The following is a 19,957-nucleotide window of genomic DNA, read 5'->3' as shown; positions in this document are numbered from 1 at the left end:
AAATTTTTGCTTTTAAAAAAATTGTAGTAAAATGTACATAACGCACAACTGAACATATTGACCATCTGTAAGCGTCCAGTGACCCCCAGCTAACCACATTCTGCCTTCTGTCTCTGGCTCCTCTGGGTCCCTCCCTGTGAGTGGAATCACACAGCATCTGTCCCTGGGTGACGGGCTGTTTCACTTGGTGTGATTTATTCAAGGTCCGTTCATGTGTGGCACGTGCCAGATTTTCTCCAGACCATTTGGACAGATGGGGAAGGAGGGAACCAGAAAAGCAGAACAAGATAAAAATGAGATAGTATCTTGGGGAGGGGGACCCCAGAGGCTGCAACCCCTGAAATAGGATCCCTGATTCAGGAAACAGGGACAGAAATACAGGCGGGCAAGACAGCACCTAGGCTATTCAGCATATTCAAAGAGACAGGGTGGTTGGACACTCAGAGATCCCTCTAGGGTGGCTGTGTGTGTGTGTGTGTGTGTGTGTGTGTGTGTGTTTGCACGTGCTGGGGATTGAACCCAGGGTCTCACACATGCTAAACAAGCACTCTACCACAGAGCCACCTTCCCAGACCACAATCTTAGAATATTTTCATCACCCCAATTATGTACATTATTGTAATCAATTAAATATTTTCTGTGTAAATATTAAATAGTATATAAATTACAATTTTTGCTGGGACTGGTGGTCACACCTATAACCTCAGGAAGCTGAAGAAGGAGGATCACAAGTTTTAGGCCAGTCTTAGATTGGCCCTGTCTCAAAATAAAAAGATATAAAGAGCTGGTGGCATGACTCAGTAGTAGAGTGCCTCTGAGTTCCACCCCAAGTACTGGGGAAAAAAATTCAAGCAGGGCATGGTAGCACATGCCTGCGATCCCAGTGTCTCGGGAGGCCCAGACAGGAGGATCATGAGATCAAATCCAGCCTCAGCAATTTAGTGAGGGCCTAAGTAACTTAGTGAGATCCTATCTCAAAATAAACACAAAAAGGGCTGGGATGTAGCTCTGTGGTTAAGCTCCACTGGGTTTTATTCCTGATTAAAAAAAAAAAAAACAAAAAAACAAAAAACCTTATACCTAGGATTGAACCTAAGACCTTTCACACACTGGACAGTCTACCACTTAGTCCTAGCCCTCCCCAGCCCTTTGTTTTGTTTTGTTTTCGGTAGGGTCTTGTTAAGTTGCCCAGGCTGGCTTCAAACTTGCAATCCGTCCGGTCTCAGCCTCCTGAGTAAATTCGTTTATTTTTAATAAAAAGTGACTGTGTGTCAGGCACTGTTCTAGGCACTGGGCGCCAACAATGAATACGTTGGACAAAATCCTGCCCTTGGGAATCTGACACTCTAACTGGAGGGGAGGGGATTGAAAAATTAGTAGCACATACAGACTGGCCAATGGTGACAAGGGTCAAGGTGGGAAATCAAGTAGGGAGGGGGACAGGAGTGCCAGGGGCTGGGTGGGGAATTCTCAGAAGAGGCCATTGGAGCAGAGACTCAAGGGAAGTGATAAAGGCCTCTAGATGGGCATCTGAGGCACAGAGGAGCAAGGTCCCCAAGGCCTCCTGTGCGGAATCCCAGAGGTTCAGGGACCTGGAGAAGAGCTCAGCTCTGGATATGGATGATAAGTATTGATGTTTCTTAAGCACCTACTGTGGGTCAGGGGCGCTGCTAAGTCCTGAACAAGCAAGTTTCTAAATTCATTTCTCTGGGCTCCACTGTCTCCTCTGTAAAAGGAGGGTAAGGACACCTGGTCCCTGGGACATGCTGAGGGGTCCGTGAGGTCACTTTGAGAGATTAGAGCTGTCCTGCACAACGGAAGTGCTCAGCTGGCTGGAAGGAGCCTCTGCCCGAGTCAGGCAGGGCGCCAGAGCCTGAGCACAAGGCAGAGGACCACGCAGCGGGAAAGCCCTGCCCTGGGGGTTGTGTTCTCCAGAGGGGACAGCCACAGAAGCAGAGAAACCAGAACAAGCTTAGTGGTTGTCAGGACGGTGGAGAAGAATAAAGAGGAGACGAGGAGTAAATGGTGGGCGCTACACGGGGAGATGAGGGAGGGCTTCTCGGAGGAGGTGGCGTTTGAGCAGAGACCTGAAGGAGGGGAGGGAGGAAGCCATGCAGATCCCTGGGGACAGAGGCGTCCAGAGAGAGGACACAGCACCGGCAATGGCTCTGAGCTCCAAGCACTGTGCGCTTGCTTGAGGATCAGCGAGAGGAGAGGGAGAGGGAGCCGGAGGCGTGTGCAGGGAGGGCCTGGGGGACTTGAATCGGAAGAGTTGTGAAGCGCTTCACGACCTCAAGGTTTAAAGCATAGCAGTTTTATTCGTTGGCAGTGCTATCCGTATGCCATGGTAGAAGGAGCCAGAGATCGTGGACGGCCCGATGCCCGAGGAGGAGGCGCAATTCGAACCGGGGACTGGCGCCCGAGGGGCCGCCGCCGCGCCAAGAGCGCGCTCCCCCGCCCCCGCCCCCGCCAGGGGGCGCCAGAGGCCGGCGCGGGTTGGGGGGGCTCGTCCCGCCCCCCGCCCCTCCTCCCGGCCGCTCGGGCCCCACCCGGCTCAGGCAGCAGGACAGACCCGAGCACAGGCCGCTCCGGGCGCCTCCGATCCCCGCGGACCCGCAGGACCCAGCGCCAGCGCCCGTCGGTGAGCACTAGCGACCCCCGCGCCGAGCCCAGGCTGCCCCGGCCCCGAGGCCGCCCCGCTCGCCGAAACCGCAGCCCTGCACCCCCCACGGGCTCTCCGGGTCCCCAGCTCCTCCAGGCTGTAGCCGTCCGACCCTCCCGGTCCCACACTCCTCCTCAGGCCGTCGCAGCCTCCCCGTCGCGGCCACCCCAGCCGCTCAGCTCCAGATTCCCTCCTTCAAGCCGCCCCCCACTGCCCTCTTCCGTGTCCGTCCAACTTGGTCCCTCTGCCACCAAGAGCGACTCACCTGCCTCGCCAACCCCAAAGCTCCTTCGGCCAGCCCAAGCATCCTCCTCGGACGGCCCCCAGCGGCCTCCCAGCCTAGGACACCACCCAGGGCCCCCTCCCTCGGCTCCTATCCCTGGTCGCTGCTCCCGCCCGCCCTTGCCTCTCCAGCCCCTCCTTCCCCAAGTCCTCTCCCTGCTATCTCCCCCACTTTTTAAGTGTCACTTTATGAATTTGCTATATTTGATTTGCAATTAACTACATCTTCGGTTAGTGGGAGTCCCTTAAAGCGGGGCCCTGTGCCCCTGCCACATGCCCCTCCCATCCCTGGGCGCTTCCTATGGAATCTGGCTCCCTACTCTCCCTGTCCCAGCCCCGGGATCAGTCCTCTCTCAAGGAACCCCGGGGCCTTTTCAGTATTTGCGACTCTGATCTGAGTAGAGCTGGTGCTCTGGAAAAGTTAGTTAAATTGTCAGCATCTACTCAGACTGACCCAAGATCGAAACGAAACAAAACAAAAAGAGCAAAACCTGTTACCAGTGTCCTGTCAGGAATAAAGAGTGGATATCACCCAGACCCTACAGTCTGATCACAGGGCATGGCCGTGGCTGTGGCTTTGGGGACAGCTTCTCCCCCTAACTCAGACCCATCCCAGGAGACCTGCTCTGAAGGCCGTTGTCTGGGTGTGAATCTTTGAACACGCAGTCCCTTTCCTGAGACCCTCATCCCGCCTGTCCCTCGTAAAGCAGCTTGAACGCTGGCCCTGCCTGATCTTTACTGACCCACGGTGATTCTCATGCCCTCCCCAGAGGCCTGGCATTTCCTGAGCACCCTGAACTGTTGGTCCTCACTGGGGCTCTGGGTGGGAGCCAGTTGGTCTCTGGCTCATTTCTGGGCCACAGTTTCTGAAATGTGGAGGAATTCCAGTGGAAATGCATCAGAGGGAGAAGAGAGGAAGAGAAGAAGGAGGGTCTCAGGAAGGCATTTCTCCCCTTTCTCCACCCCTCATTCTTCCACTCTCAATTCCCCTTCTTCCACCATACCACCATTAATCTCTCCCTCCTCCTGGGCTGGCTCTGTGATCCTCTTCTTCCTCCTGACCCCTGCCATCCGTGCTCCCAGCGCCTCCTCCTCCACCATACTATCTACCTTCGGTTTGTCTTCTCCCTCCAGGCAGTCCACCATCAACCCCCTGTTCTCCTGCACCTTCGAATCGCCCTTGGTGAACCCAGTGGGCAGCGAGAAGCCACCATGTTCAGCTGGCTAAAGAAGAGCGGGGCTCGGGGCCAGCAGCCCGAGACCATCCGCACGGTGACTTCGGCCCTTAAGGAGCTCTACCGTGAGAAGCTGCTGCCCCTGGAGGAGCACTACCGCTTCGGGGCCTTCCACTCCCCGGCCCTGGAGGACGCTGACTTCGATGGGAAGCCCATGGTGCTGGTGGCCGGTCAGTACAGCACGGGCAAGACCAGCTTCATCCAGTACCTGCTGGAGCAGGAGGTGCCCGGCTCCCGAGTGGGGCCCGAGCCCACCACCGACTGCTTCGTGGCCGTCATGCACGGCGACACCGAGGGCACTGTGCCCGGCAATGCCCTGGTGGTGGACCCCGACAAGCCCTTCCGAAAACTCAACCCCTTCGGGAACACCTTCCTCAACAGGTGCAATGGCCGCTGCCCGGGGGGGGGGGGCACCTTCCATATCTGCAACTGGGCTTCCCTCCCTTCTCTCTGCTGCGGTCTCCCCCTTCCAGCTCCTTCCTAGGGCAGCAGCCGCTAAGCTGGTGAAGCCAGCCTGCCTGGTTCCAGTCCTTGCTCCCCCACTGGCTAGCTGGGCAGCCTTGGGCAAGAGACTTAACCTCTCTGTGCCTCTCATGCACATCTGGAAAATGGGTTTGACTATAGTTTTTTACCCCCCAGGGGGAGCTTGAAATAGCTTTGGACTCAAGGCAAGTACCCAGAGATCATGAGCTTGGGATGTTTTAGATACCGTTCTCCTTCCATTTTGTCCCTCTTTCCAGGCCCTCCCCCCCTGTGCCTGCTTCTCCTCTGCACAGTCTGGACTTCCCCTCTTACCTGTCCTCTTTCTCTGCCCTCCTCTGAGTTGACCCCTGGCCTTCCACTCCCCCAGGTTCATGTGTGCCCAGCTCCCCAACCAGGTCCTGGAGAGCATCAGTATCATTGACACACCTGGCATCCTGTCAGGCGCCAAACAGAGAGTGAGCCGGGGTGAGTGAGCAAGGCCCTGGGAGGAGGGAGGCGCCCGCAGAACCCTGGGTCTCAGGGAGGGGACTGGGCCTGGACCCTAGGTCTGAGGGAGGGGGCTGGGCCTGGACGCTGGGTCTGAGGGAGGAGGCTGGGCCTGGACCCCTGGGTCTGAGGGAGGAGAGGGCTGGGCGGCCTCCAGGACTCTGGCCTCCTGGGAGGGCTGGGAGAGGCTGGGAGAGGCTGGGAGTCCTCCAAGTTGGTGATCTGGAGGTTGGGCAGGCAGGAGGTGGACACGTGTGAGCAGGCAGGGGCCACATGTCTGGGCGAGTCAGAAGGAGGGAGAGGGAGAGAGTCTCCTGAGAGAGGCCGAGCCTGGGCAGGGAGGCTCTGGGACCCTGCCATCCCGCGGCACCTCTGGGCCACAGATGGGGCTGAGAAAGGGGCTGGGAGGGGACTCGGGGCCAGGGCCAAGGCCTGGGCTGGAATTTATAAACAGCTGTGCGGGGTGGGGGGTGGATTCCAGCGGGGCCTGCTCAGCATCTGCGCCCCGCCCCCGCACCGTCTCTGTTCCCTGCTCCCCCTGGCCTGGGGGGGGGGGGCGGGAACTGGAGCAAAGGAGGCCGCAGTGTGGGGCAGAGGGGACCGGAGGCCCTGTAGGAGGCCGGGACGGCGCGGGTCAGGCTCGAGCAGTACGGTGTCCCTGGCCAGCATCCAGGGGCGGCCTGGGGGAGCCTGAGGGCACGCATGGGAGGATTCCTGCGGCTCCACCCAGGCCCAGCCCAGCGGAGGGAGGGAGCAGGTCTCCGCACAGAGGCCGTGGGGCCAAGGAACCGGAGGCTATGTGCCCGGGCCCCAGGTGTAACTGTGTGTGTCCTGGGACCTGGTGGCTGGGCGTGGGTGGCTGCCGATGACTGAGTATGGGGACAACGTGTTACAACCCAGGTCATGACTCTGAACTTGAGTGGTTTGGTGTGTGTGCGCCTGTGTGTCAGGGAATCCGTGTGTGCCTGAAGGTGTGACTGGATGTGACTTTGAGGGATCCTGCAGGACTGGAGAATCGTGGGATCCCCATCCTTGTACCTCCCTCCAGGCACTTGTCTTGGAGAATGCCCATGTGTGTCCCGGTGTGTGTCTGAGAAGGCGTCTGGCCCATGTAGATCCTTCAGCCTGCATCTGGAAGGCGTGAGATCGTGGGTCTGAGTCGGCTGGTGTGCCTGTCTGTGTGAGAGGCCCGGGCCCCTGTGTCTGCACTGCATGTGACTGTGGCTGTAGGACCCTGGTAGGGCAGAGGGATTGCTCTTGCATTTCCTCATCTGGGATGTGGGGTCACAGGGTGCTAGCCTCCTGATGTGCTGTAGATGCAGTGAGCGCCTTCTGTCTGCTATCCAGTCGTGCAAGTGTGTATGTGAGTGTGTGTGCAGGAGTGTCTTGTGCAACAGTGTGTGGTTGTGGCCATGTGGATGTCTTTACATCTGGGAGGCTGTGGGGTTGTGTGAATCTGTTGTCACTGAGGGCATTGGGTGTGCTGGTGTGTGTGCACACATGCTGTTGTCTGGGTCTGCTGTCGTATGTGGGTCCCACAGTGTCTTTGTGATTGTGGGAACATAAGCAACTGTGCGGTTTCCAGATCATGAGTGAGGGCATGACTTGCAGTTTGTGGCTCTGATTGTGTGGGGCTGTGTGTGCTGGTGTGTGTTCATGTGTGTGCATTGGTGGGGGTGTGGCTACCTCTGCAGGTAATGTCTGTGAACACACGTGTGTGTAATGCTAGCTGAGCGGGGCCTTGGGCCTCAGATCTGGGCTCTGCTGCCTTTAAACCCCGGAAGCTTGAGGACACCCCTTATCTCTTGCCTCGGTTTCTCCTCTGTGAGGGCACGATGATGTCCCTTCCTAGGTTGTCAGAAGGTTGAACAGGTCACGCAGGCAAAGCACTCAATGTGTGGCGCACAGTAGGAGCCTGTAGTGGAGAAGAAGGACTGTTCCTCTCTGCCACGTCTCATTCCCACACTCCCGGCCCCCACACCCCGCCCGGCCTGCCCCATGAGACACACTTTCCAAATCCGGGCCAGTGTGTGTGGATGTTGGAGGGGAGAGGCCCAGCTGCGGTCCCTCCAGCCGGCCCTTCCTCCCTCAAAACATGGCTCCACCCCACCCGAGCTGTCCAGTGAGCAGCCTGCCTCCTCCTGGGCAGGACTGGCCCCAGTACCAGCTCCCCAGTGGAGTGTGGAGGCCCATGGGGCTCTGGCTTGTTGTCACTGAGGGCATTCATTGGGTGTGCTGTGTGTGTGCACATACACTGATGTCTGGGTCTGCTGTCATATGTGGGTCCCACAGCATCTTTGTGACCTCCTGCCTGGGTGTCTCAGTGAAGTCCCAGAGCGTCTCATGCCTCCGTTTTCTCATCTGGAACATGGGGTCATAGGAGAGCTAGCCTCCTGCGTGCTGTGGACCACTGAGCTCCTTCTGTCTGGGAGAGCAGGCTCAAGCCAGGAAAGCCAGTGCAACTCCCTGCGGGCCCCCTCTTCCAGGAAGCCTTCCCTGACTGCCCTGACCAGGCCAGGTGCACTCCAGGCTGCCAGGGATCACTGGATTCCCCCGCTTCCAGCCTGGCCATTTGGGGAGGTCGACGTCCTCAGTGGATGGCGGGCCTGTGAGGAGAGTTCTGGGCTGCCTCCACCTCCCCCACAGAGCAGCAGCTCAGAGGATGGTTCCAGAATGACCCCCACAAGGTCTGACGAGCCCATGACTAAAGCTTGCCGAGCACTTCCTCTGCTCCCAGCGCTGCTTTGTCTTTAATAGTTTTATTGAAGTATAATTACATGCCAGAAGCCAGAAGCTCATGCACTTTTTTGTGTGTGTGTGTGATGCTGGGGATTGGGCCCAGGCCTTCACAAATGCTAGGCGAGTGCTCTGCCATTGAGCCACTCCAGCCCTTTAAAAAACTTTTTAGACAGGGTCTCCCTAGGTTGCTCGGGCTGGCCTTGAACTTGAGATCAATCTCCTGCCTCAGTCTCCTGAGTGGCTAGGATTATTGGCCTGTGCCATTGCACTCAGCAGGCTAACCCATTTAAAATTTTTTTTAGTTGTCAATTGACCTTTATCTAATTCATTTATATGTGGTGCTGAGAATCGAACCAGTGCCTCACACAGGCTCGACAAGCGCTCCACCACTGAGCCCCAGCCCAGCCCCCAAGCTCACCCATTTTTAGGTGTACAGTCTGATGCCAGGCACTATCTTCCCTATGTTAGCTCATACATATCCTTTTAATCTTCACAGTAGATCTATAATGTAGGTTCTATTGTGATTTCCATTTTATAGAAGAGGAAACAGAAGTCCAGAGAAGTTAAGTTACTTGCCTAAGGTCACATAGCTGATGGGGTGGAGCAGGAATTCAAATCCAGGTCTTTCTGACTGCCAGGTCAGGGGGTCTCAACAATTTCTTTCTGCTCTCCAAGCTTTGCTTTATGGGGAACAAAGAGTCAACAGCGATGGTAAGAAGAGGTGGATAAAGAAGTGAATGGAGTGGTGGGAGGAACACAGGGGCCTGTGGGGATGGGTGCGCTCCGAGGGCGGGAAGCTTGTCTGCGGCATCCCAGTGCCCAAGACCCGCTTGGCTCAGATACAATTCCCAGTAAATACGGCTCAACAAAACAGAAGTAGGTAACGGTTTGCCACGGCAAGAACCAACCAGCAGAACCATAGTCAGTGGACTGTGGGAGATCTGGCAGGCCCTGGGGAGGTACCAGAAAGCTAGGAGGCTTGGGAGACTGGGCGTGTCCACAGTACAGGGGTCTCTTATTTTAATGAGCAATGCAGCCATTCCAAGGCCCCCCACAGCCTATCGAATGAATGAAGAATGAAAAGCAAGCAGGGCTGCGGTCTCCAGCAACCAGGTATCTTGAGGGGCTGGAGCAACAGCGATTGCGGTGGAGGGGTGATTCTGGGGGGAGCCAGAGTGGAGCCACGGGCCTGGCGCTGTCGGCCATTTCCTACAGACCAGGATTTGGAGAGCTAACAGCTGGACATCTGTGCAGTCCACTATCCCGTCCAAAAGAATGGGTGCTACTTTCTGGCTCGAGGGTGGGGTCTGACTTCCGCCGGCGCCCCCCACTCCCCAGGCTACGACTTCCCAGCTGTGCTGCGCTGGTTTGCTGAGCGTGTGGACCTCATCATCCTGCTTTTCGACGCGCACAAGCTGGAGATCTCGGACGAGTTCTCCGAGGCCATCGGGGCCCTGCGGGGCCACGAGGACAAGATCCGCGTGGTTCTCAACAAGGCCGACATGGTGGAGACGCAGCAGCTGATGCGCGTCTATGGCGCGCTCATGTGGGCGCTGGGCAAGGTGGTGGGCACGCCCGAGGTCCTGCGCGTCTACATCGGCTCCTTCTGGTCCCAGCCGCTCCTGGTGCCCGACAACCGGCGCCTGTTTGAGCTGGAGGAGCAGGACCTCTTCCGCGACATCCAGGGGCTGCCCCGCCACGCCGCGCTGCGCAAGCTCAACGACCTGGTGAAGAGGGCCCGGCTGGTGCGGGTGAGCAGTGGCAGGCCAAAGGCCTGGCCTCCCTCCCTCCTTCCCTCCTTCCCGGGCTGCTTGGCACCGACTTAGCACCAGGGCAGTGAGGTGGATCATTCTGGAAAGGGGCAGAGGGTCACTTCTCCATCTTGAGCTTGTACTTTGCAGCTCCTGGCTGGTCTCCTCTGTGATGTGCCTTCTTCCATCTCCCACCGCCAATCCGGTGTTCTGGTGGCTGGCCTTGCTTGTTTCCAATTCCTGTCCCCTGTCTCGGAACAAAAGCCGACTGACTCCTCAGGTGGCCCACAGGTCATCTCCTCCTGCCCTTCCCCTCTGTCCTCACCTTGTTCCCTTCCTGGCTGCCTCTACCCTCCCTCAGGGTCTTTGTACTTGGGGTGAAGTCCTCCTAGAAGCCTCACCTCTGGCCTCCATGCCTCCCTCCCACTGGGCTGTCCTCACTGGTTGCCTTTCAAGTCTCTGTTCAAACTTCACCTTCTCAGGAGGGCCCTGCCGCCTCCCTTTCAGGAACACAGCTCTGGCCCTGCAGGTTCTGCTTTAGCTTTCCCACCATCACGGCCTCTCTCGGGTCAGCCTCACTGGGGAGTCTGTTCACTGTCTGCCTCCTGCCTCCTGTTTAAGTTCCAGGGAATCAGGGATCTTTGACTTCCTCCACTCATGTAGCCGCAGTGCTAAAACAGAATTGCTCAGGAAATATTTGTCAAATGAGGACACTAGACAGACCCACAAATTGAACAAGGTGTCCTCTGTGCCTGGCCCTCTGCTGGGCAGTCCTGGGGACACAGTAATGACCAAGGCAGTTCCAGCCCTGCCCTGCTGGTTCCCCCCAAACCCCAAGGCAGTCCCAGGACCTGCGGGGATTCTGGGGAAGAGACAGACCCATCCCCAGACAATGACAGGCCAGCATAATCAGGCTGGGGCCAGACAAGGAGGGCTCCGTGGAGGAGAGAGCATTTGAGGGAAAATGTCTGTGTTGAACCCAGTGTAGAAAGTGTGAGTAACTCGGTTTGAGCTTGGGGAGGTGGCTGGGAGCCAGAACACCTGGGAACTGGTGGGCTGTGCTGAGGAGTTTGTGCTTGGTCCCAAGGACATGGGGAGCCATGGAAGGTGAGAGTTGGGGAGAGGCAGGGTTCCACTTAGGCTGCCTTCTGGAGGGTGGTTGAAGGTGGGTGTGACTTGGGGCCTGCAGACCAGGGAGGAGGCTGGAGGAGCCAGCCTGGTCAGGCCTTGGGGAGGGAGAGGAGAGCACAGGAACTGGTGGAAGAGTGATTTTGGAGGCCAAATGGAACACTCATAGGCGAGGCTGCCAGGGTGGAGGCGGGGCAGGAAGCTGGCAGCAGGGCAGCCGGGAAGGTTGAGGTGCTGGGGAGCTGAGGTGTTGGTTTGAGGAGCAGGGCCCAGCGAGTCAGACCCTCCCCCCAGGAATCCTGCCTGGAGAGGCAGCCCGGAGCCTGCGGAGCCCTCTCTTCTCCCACCAGCTCTCGGTGGCTGTCAGTCTGTCTGTCTCTCCAATTCTTTCTCTCTCTGTTTCATCCTTTCTTTCTCACCCTGACTCCTTTGCTCTCTGTATCCTCCCCCTTTTTCGGCCTCCCCCGTCCTTCTCAGCCTCCGGTTTGTCCTCATTCCCTCAGGTCCCTGGGGGAAGCAGAGGCGGGAGCTGGAACCCAGGCTCGGGGACCGAGGGGGCGGGGCGGGGCCGGACACCTGGTGCCCCCGTCAGGCAGGAGGCGGCTCCGGAAAGGCGGACAAACCCCGGAGTTCGACCCGCGCCCCGGCCCAGCCCGCCCTGCACCTTATCTCTTCCTGGCACCTTCCCCCGCTTCCTCTCTGGAAAAGCCATCAGCGACCTCCCGCCAGCGGTCTCCCTCTGGATCCCAGTGGAACCGCTGCAGGCCCCGCCCCCTCGCCCCATTGGCCCGCTCTCGTAGGCTCCACCCACACGTCTGGCCACACCCCTGCAGTGATTGGTCTCTCTGGTCCATAGGCCACACCCACCCCTCTCAGCAGGTTCATCCATGGCTCCCTGGTGCGCTCAGCACCTTGGGGCATGGAATTCAGGGTCCAGTGTGACTGGGCATCACTGTGCCATGACCCCAAGCCGTGTCACGCCCCCTCCACACCCCCTCCTCAAGAATGATTTTGCCATATCTGGCCACCGACAGCTCACACTGTCTCCCTCCCTTCAGGAGCTCTCCCTGTCCCTTAGGGGCTCTTGGTAACCGTCCCCCACCCGGCCACTTGCTCGGGCTTCCCATCCTTGCCAGGTAGGCGGGGGAGTCCTCCGGCCCGCCCTTAGGTTGAACTGGTAGCTGCTAGAGGGGGAATTCCAGGTGCTGTGATTCCTGAAGCCAGGATCTCAGGAGGCCAGATTCTGAAGAGGGTGAGATGCCGGGAGGGAAACCTTAGACAAAGCTGAGCGTCCACACTGTGCTCGGACACTCTTCTAGGCCCTGGAATACAGCAGAGAACAAACGACATTCCTTTTCTGGAAGAATGACAGCTTAGTGGGGAAGCAGACACTGAACAAGTGACGCCCAGGAGAGGGAGGCTGGTGAGGGATTGTAGTAGGGGGGGTCTGAAGGAGGGGATGTGGTGAGCTGAGTGGCGATCTGCAGAGAGAGCATTCCAGGCCCAGAATACAGCAAGTACAAAGGCCCTGAGGTAGCAAATCCCAGGTGGCTGGAGGAGACTGGGTGGTGGAGGGTGGGAAGAAATCACTCAACCAGCTGGTGAAGGCCATCACTGAAAGTTTTAATAGTTGAAACCTATGATTCTTTAAAAACATTTTTAATAACATTCTTAAAAACTTTTTAATTGTTGTTTCTGTTTTGTGGAACTAGGGATTAAACCCAGGGGCACTTATGTACTGACCTATACCCCCAGCCCTTTTTATTGAGACAGTCTCACTAAGTTGCTGAGGCTGGCTTTGAACTTGCGATCCTCCTGCCTCAGTCTCCCAAGAGACTGGGATTACAGGGTGGCCACCATACCAGGCTATATATTTGTTTTTCATGTTTTGCAAATCACTTTAACATCTGGCTTCAAAGGAGACAGCCTGATTCTGCTCTGTTCCAACATTCCATCAGTCTCAATGTTAGACATCTTGTAATTTTTTAGAAACTTCACTGTCGCTGGGCAGGGTGCTGTCCATCTATAGTCCCAGTGATTCAAGAGGCCGAGGCAGGAGGGTGGAAAGGTTGAGGCCACAGCAACTTAGCAAGACCCTATCTCAAAAAGTAAAAAGGGCAGGGGATGGAGCTCAGTGGTAGAGCACCCCTGGGTTCAATCCCTGGTACAGAAACTAGAGCAAAAACCAAAAAGTCTCAGGAACAAATGGCTATTTATTTATTTATTTGAACCCAGGGGTGCTTTACCACTGAGTCACATCCCCAGACCCTTTTTGTATTTTACTTAGAGACAGGGTTTTGCTGAGTTACTTAGGGCCTCCCAAAGTTGCTGAGGCTGGACTTTGAACTCCTGATCCTCCTACCTCAGCCTTCCGAGCCGCTGGGATTACACGTGTGCACTACCACACCGGCCCCACGTCTTTCTTGACTTTTTGAGACAGGCTCTCTCCTAGTTACTGAGGCCTTTCTAAATTGCTGAGGCTGGGCTTGAACTTGTGATCCCTCTGCACCACTGCACCTGGCGATTTAGTATTATCATTAAATAGTTTGGGCCATGGGAACCTCTGAAAGGGTCTTGGGGCCCCTAGAGTTCCCTGGAGACACTTGGAGAATTGCCCCATAGGGCCTCGTCAGCTAGGGCAGGAATTCTGAACGTGGATGAGAAGCAGATCAGGCCTGGTGCTGCCTGGTGGGCAGAGGCCGCAGGGGCAGGAGACCAGGCAGGTCACGAGGGCTCCTCTTCTCTAACAGGGGAACCGCTTAGAGTGACAGTCTGGGGCTGGGCCTGGATTCCACTTGGGGTGTCAGGGTGCGGAGCCGGTGAGGAATGTCAAGGAGGCCATTAGCTGAGGCTCGAGCTCAGGGAGAGGTCCAGGCTGGCATGTGGGAGTGGACGGCTGGAGGGCAGCTGGAGCCTGGGAGGGGTGGGGATCGCTTACAAGAGAGGGGAGTCCAGGGGAGCCCCGGCTGATAAGGCAGCAGGGTTAAGAGAGGCTGCCTGGCCTGCAGCAGCCGCACCCCCCCCTCATGGGTTATGAATGCAGACCCCCAGGCTGCGCCCTGCTGGTCACCTCCCTGTGGCTGCCCGGGCTCAGGTGAGGATGCTGCTCCGCAGGTTCACGCGTACATCATCAGCTACCTGAAGAAGGAGATGCCCTCTGTGTTTGGGAAGGAGAACAAGAAGAAGCAGCTGATCCTCAAGCTGCCCGTCATCTTTGCCAAGATTCAGCTGGAGCACCACATCTCCCCCGGGGACTTTCCCGACTGCCAGAAGATGCAGGTGGGAGGCTGCCCAGGGGGCGGGTGGTGGGGGCGGAAGTTCACCTCCAGTGAGCTCTAGAGAGGGGCCTGGAGAGCTGGAGGGACGGCAGCAGATGTGGGAAAGTCCCCTGCACGTGGGTCCATGGGAGCATGGCTTGTGAGTCAGTCTGATGGATCAGGAGAAACCCCACAAGAACAGGGTCTAGGGCTGCTTTGGTGCTGTGTAAGGCCCCCTTCTGTCTTATTTCTCTTCCATGCCTGGCCTCTATGTCCTGAGAAACCTCATGGTACAAAACAAGCGCAGAAAGTCTAGACATTGTATCTGCATTCCATCCAGCAAGAAGGGAGGGAAAGGAAGAGAAGGGTACAATCACTCTCTTTAAGGACACTTCCTGGGCTGGGGGTACAGTTCAGTTGCAGAGCCCTTGCCTAGCCAACATGAGGCCCTGGGTTTGATCCCTAGCACTGAAAAAAAAAATCTTAAGACTGAATCATGGATTTTATTTAAATTTAACTGGTTTAAATACCCACACGGGGCCATGGGCTACCATATTGAACATGGTAATCCTAGAAATTGCATGAGCAACTCCTTGCTCACATCCACTTAGCTGGACTCAGTCACATGGCTGGGGGCTGCTGAGAGCATGGTTCTTCCTCTTGGTGGCTGATATCAGGTACAGTCAAGGGATCCAGCACCGAGGAAGAAAGGCAGAATGGACGTTGGGGACCCATGGGGGCTCCTCACGCATTGGGGGAGTGCTGGCAGGGATGTGGTGCAGCCTGGGAGGTGGGCGGGCAGGCAGGAGCCCGGGGTGTGGAGACAGGCTGTGCTCAGGGAGGCTGGGGGCTAGCCTCTGCCCAGCCTCGGTTCTGAGGCTGACTTTGGCTGATGTCGAAAGCCTGTGACTTGTGAGGGAGAGACAGTTGCAGCCTAGACCCCAAAGGATTGGGCAGAGTCCCCGCTGGCCACCAGCAGCTCAGTGACCCTGGCCAGGTGGAGCCCCACGGGAGCCTGAATTTCTTCCCCTGGGAGATGGGCACATGCCCGCATCAACCTGGTCAGGCTGAACTGTCTGCCCGCCCTGGCCCAAAGCTGGGGCTACATCTGGGCTTCTCAATGCCCGCGACAGACGTTGGGGTGGATGATTCTTGGAGGAGGGGGGTGTGCACTGCAGGAAGTGGAGCAGCCTCTGCCCAGTACCGCCTCCTCAGCTCTGTCCCTCAGAAATGCCTCCAGATGCCAGGTGAGATGGCATGTGTCTATTATCCCAGTCACTCAGGAGGCCAAGGCAAGTTTGAGGCCAGCCTCAGCAACTTCGTGAGACCCTGTCTCAAAGCAAAAAAGGCTGAGGATGTGTCTCAGTGGTAGCGCATCCCTGGGTTCAATCCCCAGAACCAAAAAATAATAAATATTTAAAAAGAAAGAGAGAAATGTCCCAGATGTTGCCAACTGTCTCCTGGGGGGACAACATTACCCCTGCTTGAGAGCCACTGGGCTAGAGGCACAGTGGCTGCCGAGCACTTCATCCAGAGGAATTTGTTTGGCCTTCCCTGCGTGTGTTAGTGTTAGTCAGGTTTTCCTCACTGTGACCAAAATACCTGAGACAAACAACCTAGAAGAGGAAAGATTTACTTTGGCTCAGGGTTTCCGAGGTCTCCATCCACGGGCAGCTGGCTCCCTTGCTTGTAGGCCCGTGGTGAGGCAGAGCACGGCAGAGGGGCGAGTGGCCAGGGAGCAGTGAGAGACAGGCCGGGAGTAGGCTGTATGAGATACAGTCCCCAGGGGCCACTCCCTTCAACTAGGCCTCCCAATACTCCCCCCCCTCCCAGCCCCAGCCACCAACCGCCAACGGACTCATCCATCCATGAGGTCAAAACCCTGGGGATCCATCACTTCCCAAAGGTCCGTCTCTGGACACTGCTAACCTGGGGACCAAGCTTCAACACATGATCCTTTGGGGACATTCAAGAGCCCAACTATACCACCATGCTCATGTCATCACCCCTGTTTTACAAACATGGAAACCAAGCAGGGCATGGTGGCTGCAACTTGGGAGGCTGAGGCAGGAGGATCAGAAGTTCCAGGCCAGCCCTGGCATTGAGGGAGACCCTCAGCAACTTAGTGAGACCCTGTCTCAAAATAAAACATTAAAAGGGCTGGGATGTGGCTTTGTGGAAGAACCCCTGGGTCCAATCCTGGGTATCAAAGTGAACAAAACAAAACCATGGAAACCAAGGTGAAGCCACTACCCGAGGCCACCCAGCTTCTAGGAGGTGGAGCTGGGTGTCCTCAGATGGCACTCCCCCCACCCCGTCACAGCCCTCCCCCTTTGCAGTCACACCGGGAACCACTCCTGGGCTCTGGAAAACAGCATGGTGCATGCAGTGAGTCGACCTTGGCAAGGACTCTCCTGGCGCAGTGACTTAGGGTTCCAGTGTGCAATCCAGTGACCACAAACCCACCCCACAGCTGCTCCAGAGCAGAATGGCCTGGGCAGAGCGCGGGTGTCCCAGGATCCTAACCCTACCGCCCAGCTTGGGCACCAGTTACTCAGCTGCGCCCCTGTGGTACAGTGACACGGTGGCAAGAATTGGAAAAAATGCTTTTTTCTGGTACTGGGTGAAGCCGGGGGGATCTAGCACTGAGATCCACCCCCAGCCCTTTCTATTTTATTTATTTATTTATTTATTTACCTTTTTAAGTGTTTTTTTTAGATGTTGATGGACCTTTATTTTATTCATTTATTTATATGCAATGCTGAGAATCGAACCCAGTGCCTCACACATGCCAGGCAAGTGCTCTACCACTGAGCCACAACCCCAGCCCCCTTTTATTTTTTATTATGAATCAGGGTCTGGCTAAGTTGCCCAGCCTGATCCTGAACTTGGGATCCTCCTGCCTCAGCCTCCTGAGTCACTGGGATGACTGCTGCTCCACTGTCCCGCTGAGTTTTCTTTTTCCTTCTCTCTCTCTCTCTCTCTCTCTCTCTCTCTCTCTCTCTGAGATGGAGGTCTTGCTGTGTTGCACAGGACTGATGGAATTGACTTTTCTTAACTTGCAAAATGGTGGGGTGCTGGCCGGACTCCTCGGGGTGGAGTGGAGGGTGGGCAGGGCTAGCAGGTGCACTAAAATATTGAACTCCTCCTCCACCATCTGGTGAAGGGCTACTGCTCTGACTCATCCGAGGGCCCTGGGGACTCTCTTGCTCAAGTGTCTTCTGGTTCAGGGCTGGTTTGGTGCTTCATAGAGCTGAAAACCTTGTCCCTTTCTGTCCATGCTTGCTGCCAAGTCCAAGAAACCTCATGATATGAAATAGCTGCAGAACCTCCAGCCCTTGTCTGCATTTCAGCCCGCTAGACTTGGGTAGGGAAGAGGGGGTGGGAGTGCCCAAGCAGAAAGCGCTGTTTGGATATTCAAAAGCTTCTGCAGCTATTGGTGAAGAGCTGGTATTCAGTGCTCCCAAGCGTCCTCAGGCCTGCACCCCAAGGGCCTAGAGAGGGCTCCCCGACCTCTCCTCTCAGTGTTCCTGCTCTCCACTACAGGAGCTGCTGATGGCACATGACTTCACCAAGTTCCACTCGCTCAAGCCGAAGCTGCTGGAGGCACTGGATGAAATGCTGACGCACGACATCGCCAAGCTCATGCCGCTGCTGCGGCAGGAGGAGCTGGAGAGCACGGAGGCCGGGGTGCAGGGCGGCGCCTTCGAGGGCACCCACATGGGCCCATTCGTAGAGCGGGGGCCTGACGAGGCACTGGAGGATGGCGAGGAAGGCTCTGACGACGAGGCCGAATGGGTGGTGACCAAGGACAAGTCCAAATACGACGAGATCTTCTACAACTTGGCACCCGCCGACGGCAAGCTGAGCGGCTCCAAGGCCAAGACCTGGATGGTGGGCACCAAGCTGCCCAACTCTGTGCTGGGGCGCATCTGGAAGCTGAGCGACGTTGACCGCGACGGCATGCTTGATGACGAGGAGTTCGCCCTGGCCAGCCACCTCATCGAGGCCAAGCTCGAGGGCCACGGGCTGCCCACCAACCTGCCTCGTCGTCTAGTGCCACCCTCCAAGCGGCGCCATAAGGGCTCGGCAGAGTGAGCCCGCCACCAACCGCAGGCCCTCCCTCCCACTTGCCCTGCTGTGGCTCCCCAGCTCCAGTCGGCTGCGCGCACATAACCCTCTGGCTCCGCCCTGTCCGCAAGCATCCTACCTGCTCACCCTACGCAGCTGCAAGGACTGGAGTGGGGGCTTCCTCCGCCCACCGCCAGACACTCTAAGCATTTAGTGGGGTCCAAAGGGAGTGGCAAGGCTTCTCTGCACCCTTCCCACCTCGACCCTCACATGCACCTGGGCACCTCACACGAAAGCACGCAGGCACCCATCCACCCAACATTCATTCAGATATTTATTGAGCACCTACTACTTGTCCAGCCCTCATGGAGCTGACAGCCTCAGGAGAGGGCAGATACATAGCCACACAAACACATAATTGATTCCAGGTAGGACCCCTTGTCCCTCTCCATTGGTGAGAGACCACTGGGTTCAAGTGACAGATAAACTTTCCCTTCTGCCCCTATTCCTCCTGCCCAGCCAGGCAAGAACCCTCCCCCACATCGTGTCCTCAGGTGTTGGGACCACTGGGGGCTCAGAGAGGAGACACGACCCCTGCTTCCTCAGATGGACCCTTCTTCAGCCCCTTCCTGTCCCCAGGAAAGCCCGGAAATTCTGATTCCCCAAATTTCTTTAATAAGGATCCTGCAGCACGTGGAAAAGCCCTTTCAGTCGGTCTGTCCGGCTCCCCCCAGACTGTACGCCCTGGAGGTACTCTGTCCACTGCCCACCTGCCCTGGATTGAAAGGCCCAGCCCGGCCCTGGCCCCCGCAGGCTCCTGGGGTTGAGGACTGCAGCATTCCAGTCTCTGCCCCGCACCGGGCTCAGTCCATACTTCAACGTAGCCCCCACGATGCAAAGGCCTGGGGGCTTTCCTGCAGCCCCTTTTCAGGGATCGTGGGGAGCGATTTCTTGGTGCTACAGCCGTCCTCCCCTCCCTCCCCAAGGGGCCCCCCACGCCCTCTCATGCCTCCTCCGCATCAGGGCTCGGCCCTGGTGGGAAGCCCCGCGGAAAGGACGCGGGAGAACGAAACAGCTGGAGAGGGCGCTCCTCCAGGTGGCTGGCCACGATGCGCGCGCCCACCGTCGGCCCCACCCGCGCTGGGAGGGCAGGGAGCCAGACAGTGTCCCCCGTAGAGCGAATAAAGGCAAGGCTTCTTCCTCTGCCGGAGTCGCGCTGTCTCGGGGCGGGGTGGCCCGCGCCCCTCCAGGGCAGCGGCGCCCTGGGTGGACTCGGGGTGGGGAGGCCCTCGTAGCTCGCGGGGTCGGGAGGGTCCGTGAGTCAGCGCAGCGGAGCCCGGTGACTCAGGTCCGGGCTGGGGGCCAGCCCTGCATATTTTCCGAAGAGAAGTTACTTTGGGGCCCGCCCCCCCTCCCCCCGGGACATCCCTCTCTCCGCCTCCCGCCGCGGGGCCTGGGAACCAGCGCCCGGCCTGGGCTTGTGTGAGTGCGCGCTTGGGCACAACATGACCCTCGCCTGCCCGGGCCGCCGAGTTGGGCTGGCACGACTGGGGTACCCAGCCTGCGACAGGGAACGCCAGGGAGGGGCGGGGTCCTGCGGAGAGCAGGCTGCCAAGGACCACCCTGCGCGCGCTCACGCCCTGGGGATCGGCCCGCGCCAGGCATCGCACCCCGTGCTGTCCTCGGACGCACACCCAGGCCACACCCGCCGCTCCCAGGACACGCTGTCCCGGCGCTCCGCCCGCCCACGCGCGCTCAGTTTTGTGGCCCTCGGCGCCCTCTGGCGGAGCCTCGGGAGCAGGGCAGTTTGATTTCCGAGGCGGCCGGTGCGTGCTCAGGTTCCAAACACTGTACGCAAGGATC

At 57.7% G+C, this 19,957-nt stretch overlaps 1 protein-coding gene across 1 annotated transcript; it reads left to right on the top strand.

Moving 5' to 3' along the window:
• Positions 1-2,487: 2,487 nt before the first annotated feature.
• Positions 2,488-19,299, top strand: EHD2 (EH domain containing 2). Its single transcript, XM_081274461.1, has 6 exons — positions 2,488-2,641; positions 4,079-4,560; positions 5,030-5,127; positions 9,226-9,638; positions 13,881-14,045; positions 17,570-19,299. Exons 2-6 carry the CDS (start codon positions 4,157-4,159, stop codon positions 18,119-18,121), a joined length of 1,632 nt encoding a protein of 543 aa, XP_081130587.1. The 5' UTR covers positions 2,488-2,641; positions 4,079-4,156; the 3' UTR covers positions 18,122-19,299.
• The last annotated feature ends 658 nt before the right edge of the window (positions 19,300-19,957 follow it).

The sequence above is a fragment of the Spermophilus citellus genome, assembly GCF_964194105.1.
Source record: "Spermophilus citellus genome assembly, chromosome: 18".
Taxonomy (NCBI): Eukaryota; Metazoa; Chordata; class Mammalia; order Rodentia; family Sciuridae; genus Spermophilus; species Spermophilus citellus.
This window is presented reverse-complemented; position numbering and strand designations above follow the sequence as displayed.